Source organism: Formica exsecta, unplaced genomic scaffold (assembly GCF_003651465.1).
Source record: "Formica exsecta isolate Colony F162 unplaced genomic scaffold, ASM365146v1 scaffold133, whole genome shotgun sequence".
NCBI lineage: Eukaryota > Metazoa > Arthropoda > Insecta > Hymenoptera > Formicidae > Formica > Formica exsecta.
The window spans coordinates 159,096-171,493 of NW_021848663.1; the positions used below are offsets into that span (position 1 = coordinate 159,096).

Genomic DNA, 12,398 nt, shown 5'->3' on the forward strand with positions numbered 1-12,398 from the left:
AATATTAATACATATATCATTTTAAAATTGTATATTTTGTTATATTTAGACTATTACATATTTATGTTTATAGAATAAAATTTATAGAATATTTATGGAATTTGTAAAAAAGAGAGTTACTTAGTGTAGGAAATAATAAAATTTAATAAACAACAATGAAAATAAACACTCACTTTTTTATTTGGTACAAAGACAAATTCAATGAGATTAATATTGTTAAACGTAACTTCATATTATGTTAATTCATCCTAATGTTGAAACTAATATATTACAATAATTTTATTTTCATGCTATGAAATTAATCAACCATCAACAAATAACATTCAATAATTTAATGTGGTTCAACAATATTTAGTGCTACCATTCTAATACTGTCATTATTACCAGTTCGTGCCCGCAAATCACTCTCTTGAATCCAACGTTTAATCTCCGCTATAGCGTTTTTTCTATTCTCGTCGGTCTCATTTAAAACTTTCGCTGCATATTCTTTTTGCTCGACTGTCAAATTAAAATTAAGCACAGAACTTTGTCTACTGAGAAGACACTCGCAACTACGATTGACCGAAGTGTACTTCGTTATTTGTCAAACAAATCCCGTGCTAGCTAATTCGCGCATGCGTACAGCGACAGCGAGATATATAGTATATATGTTGCTATCTGTTCGCTACGCGTGTTTGCGACCTTGATTAAAACGCGGAAATACGCGTTTATTTTGTTCGTATCATACTCAGCGCTTTGTCATCTTAATCACCTTCGGTCAAATACAATACTAATCGATTATGTTATCGGCATATTTACCGACGCGTAGAACAGTAACCGTTAAAAAAAGTCTATCTGTGTGTGTGTGTGTGTGTGTGTGTGTGATGTATATTCATGATTTCTTTAGAACATACACACATATTAGAAGAATCATAATCAAATTGAGCAAGGTATAAGAAGCGTTCCTGACATTTATCTATTTTTATTTTATCGTTTGAAATAATTTATGCGCTTACGTAAGATATATGTATATGTGGAACATAATATCCTATGTAAGATACAGATCCATATTATTCTTACGAAACGTATTATTTATAAAAAATATGCATTTTTTCTTTTTGGCAAAGTTTCTTTGGACAATTATGATTCTTGTCAAAATCCGAGCAAAAATTATTTTTGGCGTGTTTCGATATATCATATGTAATAAAAATAGTATATATTTTATTGCTTGAATCTCGTTCTCCAATAAAAATAATATCAGAAAAGAAAATATATATATATATATATTGCGGCAAATTATGTAAAATAATATAATGCACAATATATAATTTAATTATTTTATTACTATATTTCGGAATTAAAGTTATTACATCCACAATAAAATTCAACATACAATTTTATATTTGAATGCTTATGTAAACGTATTTTAATAAGAAACACTATTGTACCTCTTGATTTAATATAAAATGAGAAGAAAGTTGACTTTCCATTTGTAGTGATTTCTCGTAACAAACGGTCCGATATTCTTAGAGAAATTCGGTGTAAATATATTTATAAGTTTTCAGATGGTGATTCTCGTTGTATAAATTACAAATCGAGATTAAGATGGATGAAACAAGCTTATCATAAAAATTAAACCATATTCAACAGGTAAGATATTAGCTGGCATATTTATAAAACAATTGCGCGTCGTGCTATACGTGTAGATACGCAATCTTTGTTTGAGTTTTTTGCTCAAGAAGTATCGCTCGGTAATTGCTATAATTTGTTTAGTAAATTCTGGCGTATTAATATAGTTAAGCAATTGAATTCTTACGGGGTAACAACCCTGCCATGCGTGGATTAGATTTATTATAATGCGAGGTGTCACTTGAGCGATATAATGCAAAGTTGCGTGTCCTAACTCTATAATTATTACGAAACCGTACAAGGATGCTTCAACGCTGTCTCTTATAGCCACATCTAAGACCATAGATGAGACCTAAAAAATCACCCGTCGAAAAATATAAACAAACAGAAAGAACCAATTTAAATTAATATAACTTTTGTGACACTGGTCATTAGGCTATTAATACCTTAAGTGCGTCTGATAATGTAAATATGTCTGGATTATGCACAAGACGCGCGATGATAACCATTCTTCCTTGATCATCCAACTTTCGCAAAGGTAAACAAATTCTAAACGTAAACAAAATATTTCAAAATCTTTTAAAAATGTTTATATTTAATTTTACGGCAAATATATATATCTAGAATGTTGTATTTACAGTTAAACTAAAAAAATAAACTATTGTATCCATCAAAATGAATTATTAACCATCAAAATAAACTAAGTTTTCGATAAATATATATTTAAAAGTAATTATATATTAATAAAATTATAATGTCATAGAAATGTGTATGTGTGAAAAAGATATTAAATAAAAAATCATCCAAGAATTGATCATTAAGAATAAAACTACGGTTAAGACATACGTCTGTCGTAAAAAATGATGCAAAATTTTGAGATTTCATAAACTCTGACGATTTAATAATTTATTAGGAATATTTGTTAGGAATATAATTTATTAAGAATTTAGCTCGGAATTAATGTTTAAACTCTATTTATAATTTAAGAATATAAATTATTACAATTAAATAACATCAAAACAGGTCATAATTATAAATAAATGTACACTGTGGTAAACATTTTGCAAGTAAATCATTACGAAATAAATTGATAATGATTATTATGAAAGTGCGAAAACCGTGAAGTTTCATAGTCAGTCATCTTCGTCTGAAATATACGTTGTTTATCTACAAGTACAATAGTACGAAATAGTAAAATTTATTTATTTATTTGTAGATTAACCGAGATACAAATATTTACATGTAGACTCGTTTTTAGCGAGTTTGTAAAAAATGTTTTTATAGAAATATATTTGATAGAAAAACTTCATAAACTTTCGCACTCTCATAATTATATTTTGGGATAATTGTAATACTATACCCCATATCGAGCAATTCCTGTAGTTTCGGATGTAGCGGATCCCTATTCGCGTACCACTCCGGTAGTTTAACTCGCTGCTTTTGATAATTTCGCAACTTGGTCTTAGTATTCTCAATGTTAAATTTACAGGCTCTCAAAAATCGCAAAATGGAGAAGTCATCTGTATATAAATTAACGTTTTCTCTCAAAGGAAAAACGACACATTAATGAATAAATTATATAGGCATATGTCTAAAGGGTTAGAATTTTGAAAACGGAAAATTTTTCAAATAATTTTTTTTAATAAAAAATGTATTACTAAATTTCTTTTAATGTACTATATTTAAAAGAGAGACAGAGAAAGTGTAAATGTTATTATATGTACATTTAATAATTTAATTTTTATTTCCTTGCAGTGTATCACGATATCAAATATGTATCTATAAACTGCAATTAGCTAATGATTAATAAATAATTTTATTTTTATCGTACTTAATAAGTTGTTTTACAACATGTACTTGGAATTACGAGAATCTTATTCTTAATTATTGATTTTTAATTGTTATGATGTAAAGTAAAAAAACGTGAAAAAAGCATATTGCACAGACAATGCTTTCTCTCAATAGAAATCTTACTGTGATTTATAACATAATCTATTCAATATACTTTTTTATTTTAGTTAGTTTATATCATAGCGGTTGAATAGAATCTCAATTTCAAGCACATTGTAAAATAACACTATCAAGTATGACAACATAAAAAAATTGTGCATTAATCACATAACGCAAAAAGATACGTGCGCATGATGTATGTTACAGCTAATGCTATTGAAGAGAATGATTTAAGAGAAATGCACTTATATTAAATTTTATCGTTGTAACGTAATTTTGCATTCTTGTTTTGTGTGACAATCTTAATATTCTATTTTAATCAAAATTTTCAAATTATCTTTTTATAATGACAACATGTAAGAATTTATCGCATCTCAGTTAAAACACACTTTTCATTCAATAAAAGAAACGAATTCAATAAGTTTAACATTTGTTAAACATAATCCCACATACGCTAATCCGTGTTAATGTGTTAATCATAGTTCATAATAACTTTATTTTAATGCTCTAGAATTAATGGATCGTAATTAAACGTTATTCAAAAATATCTTAGAATCTCTAACATAAAAAGACTGCTATTTTTTTACCAGTTCGTGCGCGTAAATCGTTCTCTTGAATCCAATGTCTAATCTCCGCGACAGCGTTTTCTCTATTCTCGTCGGACTCATTTAAAACTTTTGCTGCATATTCCTTTTGCTCGATTGTCAAGTTATGTGCAACACTATTGCAACTCTGAGAGTCTGTCATTGTGATAATAGTAATGACAGAACCTTATCCGTTAAAAGTATACTTATCTCTGCGATTGACCGAAGTGTCACTACGGTATTTGCCAACAGTTTAGCCATTTCGCGCATGCGTAGCACGGCCATAGAGAGGTATGTATATGTGTACGTGTTCTGTTCGTTACGTATATGCGCGACCTTGGCTAAAACGTATTTGAAATCGTCTGTATCACATTCAACGCAGTGATGTCAGTTTCGTGACGCTGCCCGCTGTCATAGCATGTAGAGGGGATGCGCACACAAGCGTGAACCGTGTACATGTAATGCGCAGAGCGTTCTGCAGTGCATGGCGGTCTATGCAGCATGCAGCATCTCGAAACTGCCATCGCTGATTCAGCGCTGTGTTAGCTCAATTACCTTGAAACGCAGTGAGGAAAGAATAACAGGAGTGAGCATTTGGTCACATTTGGCGAGCGAACGGAAGTGACTATATATAAGTGGACGGTCAAGATGGCCGCTTAGGGACGAATTGCAGCATGACAGAGATACTGTATACGTCAGTATCTCAAAGGCCTGGCAATGCACCATCATCTTACAATTAACACTTATTAATAATATTTGTTTAGCCTAATACTGGCTCTTCCTCTCACTTATTTAGAATCGGTGATCATGCGCAAAATAAGTGCAGATTGGAACAAGTAAGGCAACAAGTGGCTGTACACGGCCCTGAAAAACGTCAAAAAAGTGGACGGTCAAGATGGCTGCGATGACGTATTACTGTTCGCGATAAGTCTACCCCCATTACCGATATACTCACTCCTGTTATTCTTTCCTCATTGTTGAAACAAACAACAACTGTTTATATTATATTTACCATGTATATGGATGTGACTGTAACCGCTCAAAAAACAAAAAAGTTTATCTATGTAATTGATTTTAATGATCTTATTTTACTATTATTTTATATGCTATGGTTCATTTATTATTACTTTACATGCTATAATTTTATTTTGTCTGTTTAGTCTTTTTGTTATTTAAATTCTTTTATTCGCTTACGTGAGATTTGTATACAGAATGGATACAAATCGATATTTCTTGTCAAAAAATAAGCATCTTTTTCCTTTAATACGATTTTTAGAAGTGCATCATTTTCAAGATAATTAGATTTATTTTTCAATCATGTCATCCTTGTTGGCTAAGATTTAATCGAAATATACCTCGCATGAAGTACTCTATGGTAATCAAACACAAAATAATAATTTATATTACAACCGGAAAGCACACACACTTCAATGCAATACCGGAATTTATTTTCATCAACTCAAGATTATCTCAAAAGTATTTCATTATAAAAATGTTAATATGAAATTTAACAAAAATACTAAAATTTTTATACAAAGAGTAATGTTTATACAAAGAATCAAGAAACACACAAATGCACTGTATCGGCATATTACAAAATAAGATATCTCAAAAACGATGCTGGAAATTTTGCCGAAAGAAAATAAGGTAAACCTTCGGAAAACCCACCTATATGAAATAATGGGTAAGAATACCCAATTCTTATGTATTTTTGCCTCCTGAACACGAATATGAAACTTAAAAATGGCAGTCGGACTCGCAAATCGAAGAGAAACGCAAAAATCCAACCCATGTCCGAGGGATGCATTTTTAATAGTAATAATTCACCCCTGGGATATAGGTTTGGGTTAGGTTATATCTTCCGGAAGTGGAGCCCTCCCGTAAGGGGGACGGAACCCACTGTGTCCACACATACACTTTCCTATCCACACAATAATTGTGGGATGGACTTCGCTTCGCATTGTAAAATATATGCATGGACACAGTGGGTTCCGCCCCCCCCCCTACGGGGGGGCTCCACTTCCGGCAGATATAATCTAACCCAAACCTATATCCCAGGGGTGAATTATTACTAATAAAAATGCATCCCTCGTACATGGGTTGGATTTTCGCGTTTGGTTGGATTTTTGCGTTCCTCTTCGACTTGCGAGTTGCGAGTCCGACCTCCATTTTTAAGTTTCATATTCATGTTCAGGAGGTAAAAATGCATAAGAATTGGGTATTCTTACCCATTATTTCATATAGATGGGTTTTCCAAAAGTTTACCCGCGTTTGATTGGTTTTTTGCGTTTTTCTTCGATTTGCGAGTCCGACCGCCATTTTTAAGTTTCATATTCGTGTTCAGGAGGCAAAAATACATAAGAATTGGGTATTCTTACCCATTATTTCATATAGGTGGGTTTTCCGAAGGTTTACCGAAAATAATGCTTCTTTTATACCTTTAATGTGTACCTTTTATTTTATATCTTTTTCTCAACACTGGGTAAATAAATTCGAATAATTTTTTTTCATGTATTAAAAAACATAAATATTAAATATATTATAATTTATATATATTTACTCTTCTATATATTTATAGAAAGAGAGAGAGAGAGAGAATTTTTTCATACATCGCAAATACTTACATAAATTAATATAATATCGTTTCGAATTCAACTAACTGTTCATATATCAGTTCAACCTGTTACAAACCAAAGTTATTCTAAAAGAATATCGTTTTCAAGCACTAATTGTTGGGCTGTAAACGGATCTCTCAGATATTATTGACGTTACTGAATTAATAGCCTCTAGAAGCTTTTAAATCCGCACAAACAACTTTTTGCGCCATCAGACAATATTGCCTTATCAGGCAATATGGGGATGTCAGAGCGCGAGACAGCCGAAATTCCTTTGCGCGGCCTGCGACGAGTCGACAATCGTAGAGAGAGCGATATACTCAGAGTGAACGTTTAGAAGCGATAAAAAGATGATAATTAAGAGCTGTGTTGTGCTAAGTGATGCATCTGTGGGCCCTCTCGTATGATAGTCGATCCCCTCGAAGTATCCATCTTTTTCGGAGCCTCCACCCGACGCGTTTGCGATTGGAGAGCACTAATCAATTAATTAAACTATTCATAGAATACGCGGATTTTAAAAAGCAAGATGAGAGAGCGATTGCAATTAAAATTTACTTCATTCGTCGACTTAAATGGACCTCCCATTCTTGAATCCTTCAGAGATAATTAAAGAGCGATTGAGAACGAGAGAGGGAATCTGATTTTTCTAAGTTACTAGTTTCGAGCTAGTGTGTCATCTCAAAATATGTTACATATCTTGAATTAAGACGGAATAGTGCACGGAGAAGAATATTAAGGGATTTCCTACAATCTTGCTCCGAGAATCATAAGAGTTTAAAAAGTAAAAGAGAGAGAGAGAGAATAATGCTTCTTTTATACCTTTAATGTGTACCTTTTATTTTATATCTTTTTCTCAACACTGGGTAAATAAATTCGAATAATTTTTTTTCATGTATTAAAAAACATAAATATTAAATATATTATAATTTATATATATTTACTCTTCTATATATTTATAGAAAGAGAGAGAGAGAGAGAATTTTTTCATACATCGCAAATACTTACATAAATTAATATAATATCGTTTCGAATTCAACTAACTGTTCATATATCAGTTCAACCTGTTACAAACCAAAGTTATTCTAAAAGAATATCGTTTTCAAGCACTAATTGTTGGGCTGTAAACGGATCTCTCAGATATTATTGACGTTACTGAATTAATAGCCTCTAGAAGCTTTTAAATCCGCACAAACAACTTTTTGCGCCATCAGACAATATTGCCTTATCAGGCAATATGGGGATGTCAGAGCGCGAGACAGCCGAAATTCCTTTGCGCGGCCTGCGACGAGTCGACAATCGTAGAGAGAGCGATATACTCAGAGTGAACGTTTAGAAGCGATAAAAAGATGATAATTAAGAGCTGTGTTGTGCTAAGTGATGCATCTGTGGGCCCTCTCGTATGATAGTCGATCCCCTCGAAGTATCCATCTTTTTCGGAGCCTCCACCCGACGCGTTTGCGATTGGAGAGCACTAATCAATTAATTAAACTATTCATAGAATACGCGGATTTTAAAAAGCAAGATGAGAGAGCGATTGCAATTAAAATTTACTTCATTCGTCGACTTAAATGGACCTCCCATTCTTGAATCCTTCAGAGATAATTAAAGAGCGATTGAGAACGAGAGAGGGAATCTGATTTTTCTAAGTTACTAGTTTCGAGCTAGTGTGTCATCTCAAAATATGTTACATATCTTGAATTAAGACGGAATAGTGCACGGAGAAGAATATTAAGGGATTTCCTACAATCTTGCTCCGAGAATCATAAGAGTTTAAAAAGTAAAAGAGAGAGAGAGAGAAAGAGATCTACCTCAAGTTATTATTCCGATTACGAAGAAGTGCGATGAGCGATAAACGAAGATTTCCCGGATTGAGAAAAAAAAGAGCCTGCGTAGATCGCGAAAACATCGCGGCTACTTGGACGGAACGATTCAGTCTGACGCCGAGAGCAGCTGATAATTACGGCCAGTGACCATTAATAAACTAATCCTTGGGAATTTCTTACCATGCGGACCCATCCGGAGCAAGGAGCCCTGCCGCTTTATCGGCCTTTAGAATCTCCGAGTGCCCAGGGCAAGATCGTCATATTTTCTTTCCTATCCTCCACCTTCTTCCTGATTTCTCTCGACTTCCTTTCCATCCCCCGGAGGAAGGAATCATCAATCCACGCGGGACTCAATTATTAACTGTAAATAATCTCCTTTTCTCTCTAAGAATGGATATGAACATTGAGGATCCCCACATAGCTACCGCTCTTGAATCGCTGATTTCTGAAGCTGGCTCCACGCCCGTCTCAAGTGCGAAAGATCGCAACAAATGCCCTGGCGATCAGAAATTACATCCTTCATCCATTAAAAGCTCACGCTCAGGCTCTGAGACCAGTACGAAATTTCATTTAGGTCCAGTTTCTGGATCAGTTATCTCGCTTACCGACAGCATCCGCAACAACCGATATTCGGCTAGCAATGCCGGACCCTTTGATGTCCATGTGCAACATCTTTCTGATTCGAAAAGCTCGCTACATCCAATTTTTGAAAGAATCATTTGTGAACTAATCATAGAAGATATTCTTGAAATTAAAAGAATCGGATACTCTAAAGTATCAGTATTTTTTAAATCTAGAGAAGCAGCCAATGCTTTAGTAGAAGATAGGAGGCTTGCCACCAAAGATGTAGTAGCCTTTATCCCCCCCCCCTTCCGTATCTCTCGGAAGGACATTATTAGGGATGTTCCTTTGGACCTCATTGACCAGATGATCTTGAGAAACATCAATAGCCCCATAAAGGTTGTCGCTGTCAACAGGTTGAATCGTAGAATCACAAGAACTCCTAACATAGATTCTCAAGAAGACGCTGCCACGCCAATCACTTACACCCCTTCTCTTATTGTCTCGCTCATCTTTGAGGACCAGAAGATTCCAAACTATATTGTCATGTTCCATGTCAGATATCCTGTGTCACCTTATATAGCAAGAGTCTCACGCTGTAATCAATGTTTTAGATTTGGACACATTAAAGTCAATTGTAAGAGCCAGCCACGCTGTGCATACTGCGAGGGAAAAGGTCATACCTTCTCTAAGGAACAATGTCAACACTCAGAGGATCCGCCAAAATGCGCTAATTGTAAGGGTGATCATCGTGTTGACTCGCCTTCCTGCCCGGAACTTATCACACAGAAGGAGATCAGAAAGTATGCTGCATTCAGAAATGTCTTTTTACTAGATGCTAGAAATATCTTCAAAGGTAACAAATCTTCCCCTCTTTTCTCCCTGTCTTCTGAAGAATATCCGAACTTACCCTTCACTCGCAACTCGACAAATCCTCTTCAGGGCAACCCTTTTCCTCATTTTCCATCATCTACATTTACTTCTTCCTCCACCTCCTTCGCCAACGCTGCAAGAAAATTCACCACCTCTAGCGTTATATCTAATCCTTATCCAAAATTAACTCAAGACACAAAATTAAAATCTGTCTCTCTTCCTCAGCTTAAACGATCTTTCAGCGCTCAACATACAAGTTCACCTTAAAGCAAATTCGCGAATTGGAGGTGGAGAAGAATCAGCACACAGATGGCGACGTCTTGTATCAAACGTGCAACCAGAAATTTAACTATTGAAAATTTAACTGAGGCACGCGATAAAATTCGAGAGCTCGAAAAGGCCAGTAAAAAAAAAAAACAAAGCATTTTGAACGATGTACAAGAAAATAGACGTGAATATGAGGCGACATATCCATGCATGATAAGTATATTGAATAGGGAAGTGGAGGCCCTCATGGCTATTGATAGGGTGTTTCAGGCAGAAAGCAGTGTGCCTGATCCAATGGTTAAGACTTGTGGTATCAAACGGCTGAGAGGAGAAAGAAAGGGGGATAAATGAGATGAGGTGGGCCCCAAAGTCAGTCCCGGCTAATCACCGGCGATATTAATGCGTGGTGTGTATGAAGAATGCAGCGAAAACCCACGTTTGAGTCTCGGTAAATTGCTGAGACGGTGGTTAAAAAAAATGCACTGGCACATCAACCGTTAATTGAATCATTCATTCTCGAATACGCTCGCAGAATCTATCCGTAGTCATTACGGAGAAATAAATTTGTTTCATATGAATAATTATTAGGTTCGCGCGGGTTTGGATTAAAAATCGATGCGAACGAAATCGTTAAATAAACCTATCTCTGAGAATAACCTTCGGAGTAAAACGAAGAATATATCTATTAATTTCGGCTTTTAATTAAAAATTGATACAACTTCAAAATATCAAATTAAATAAAAATAGAAAAATTTACATTGAAATAATATTACACTCACAGAGATGAAGATATTATTTGATTCCCCTCCAATATACATACTTTTCGTTTTCTCCCAAAGAATTTTCTCAGAGATAATTTTTCTGAGCAGCGGAAGCGATAAATCGACAATAATGACGATACCGTTTAATCGCAAGTCGACGGATGGAAACTCGCGTGTGAAAGAACGAAAGATAGCGAGAACCGGGCATGACGGCTAAGGGGTAGTTCGCCCTTTATCATCGCCAGCAGGGACACGTGACAGAGAGCCGTGTACGGTAATTTACCGATAATTTCTCAAATCGTGTATCCTTTGCACGCAAGTCTGAATAATCGCACGCCCCCGAAGCAAAAGGCAGCCAAAGGCCTGCAAGAAAGAAAGAGAGAGAACGTTCGCGCGTGACGTTGCGTGCGTAATCGAATCGATACGTCATCTCGAAAAATGTGTAAATGATAAATGTCTCTCGCGCGTAGTCGAGATTCGGATTTTAAATCGACGAGCCTTGTACATGGTCACTATCACGTTCTACGTAAACTTTATCTCATTATAAATATCTTTGCTAAATATCAAAAAAATTTCGAAAATTTTAGTAATTCTCTTGTGAGTAAATTATAATATAATATATAATTTCTCATAATAGTAAAGCAATTGGTCTAAATTAAAACTGATGAAAAGCAATAACCGATAAAAATAAGTTTAGTTAAATTTACTTTTTCGGGTTGTCAAATTTAAATCAATTTTATTCTATATAATTATATATATATATATATATAAAATTTCACACTTTATTTACTTATATCGATCTCTCGTCACGCGAGAGTTTTTATAAATCTTGTATTTTATTATATCATAATAGACGAACAAAGGGACGTGTAAAATTACATAAAATGGACGTCGCAATCCCGAAAATAGAGAGAGAGAGAGAGAGAGAGAGAGAGAGAGAGAAGCGATCCTCCTCGGGGAAAAAGGAGCTGTCTTTGAGTAATATCTTTCTAATTACGATGCTTCGTGCAAAGTCGTGCGACGAAGGGAACGATGTGAAGGATCGTTGAAAAATGCGGATCCTCTAATTCATCGTTCGTTCGTAGGTGTACAAAAAACGCCTAACGGTCTCGAAACGAAGCACCTGGATATATTTCAAGCGTGGATCTTGAACGAACTACGACTACGAGAATAATTCATAGTAGATGATAAATAATACCGACACATGCAATAGAGCGTTTTTAGCGATATTTATTTTTGTAAATTATATACAACGTTAAAAAGCATATTAAATATTGCAATAGCACGTATTTTTACCAAAATGAATATAAATAATATTTTTATAAAATATTATAATAAAATTATATAATAAAATTT

The 12,398-nt window shown here is 34.3% G+C and overlaps 3 protein-coding genes and 1 long non-coding RNA gene across 6 annotated transcripts in view; 2 read left to right on the forward strand and 2 right to left on the reverse strand.

Moving 5' to 3' along the window:
• LOC115245856 (neurogenic locus Notch protein) overlaps nt 1-12,398 on the reverse strand; it is a 142,590-nt gene that overhangs the window by 124,131 nt on the left and 6,061 nt on the right. The gene's annotated exons all lie outside the window — the stretch shown is intronic.
• Nucleotides 1,305-4,393, reverse strand: LOC115245861 (retinol-binding protein pinta-like). Its single transcript, XM_029824357.1, has 4 exons — nt 4,146-4,393; nt 2,969-3,128; nt 2,055-2,157; nt 1,305-1,960 (listed from the first exon to the last, which is right to left on the reverse strand). Exons 1-4 carry the CDS (start codon nt 4,303-4,305, stop codon nt 1,580-1,582), a joined length of 804 nt encoding a protein of 267 aa, XP_029680217.1. The 5' UTR covers nt 4,306-4,393; the 3' UTR covers nt 1,305-1,579.
• On the forward strand, nt 4,596-5,403 carry LOC115245863. The gene is made up of 2 exons (XR_003885611.1): nt 4,596-4,836; nt 4,939-5,403. It is a non-coding gene; the product is annotated as an uncharacterized LOC115245863 (long non-coding RNA).
• Nucleotides 7,754-12,398, forward strand: part of LOC115245858 — a 19,321-nt gene continuing 14,676 nt past the window's right edge. Inside the window, exons 1-2 of one of the 3 annotated variants that reach the window (XM_029824351.1) lie at nt 7,754-9,944; nt 10,240-10,920. In XM_029824351.1, coding sequence (XP_029680211.1) covers nt 8,971-9,944; nt 10,240-10,363 — 1,098 coding nt within the window. In that variant the 5' untranslated portion in view covers nt 7,754-8,970 and the 3' untranslated portion in view covers nt 10,364-10,920. Of the gene's footprint in view, nt 9,945-10,239; nt 10,921-12,398 lie in introns of those variants that run through there. The other 2 variants (XM_029824353.1, XM_029824352.1) reach the window with 2 other exon arrangements.

What these genes read in the sequence shown, in the direction of transcription:
- LOC115245861 (XM_029824357.1), bottom strand. Translation starts at nt 4,305, where the DNA reads ATGACAGACTCTCAGAGTTGCAATAGTGTTGCACATAACTTGACAATC. An exon ending in CAGGAATTGCTCGATATGGG is followed by an intron (nt 2,158 to 2,968) that starts GTATAGTATTAC and finishes GTTTACGTTTAG; the next exon opens with AATTTGTTTACCTTTGCGAA. An exon ending in CATTATCAGACGCACTTAAG is followed by an intron (nt 1,961 to 2,054) that starts GTATTAATAGCC and finishes GTGATTTTTTAG; the next exon opens with GTCTCATCTATGGTCTTAGA.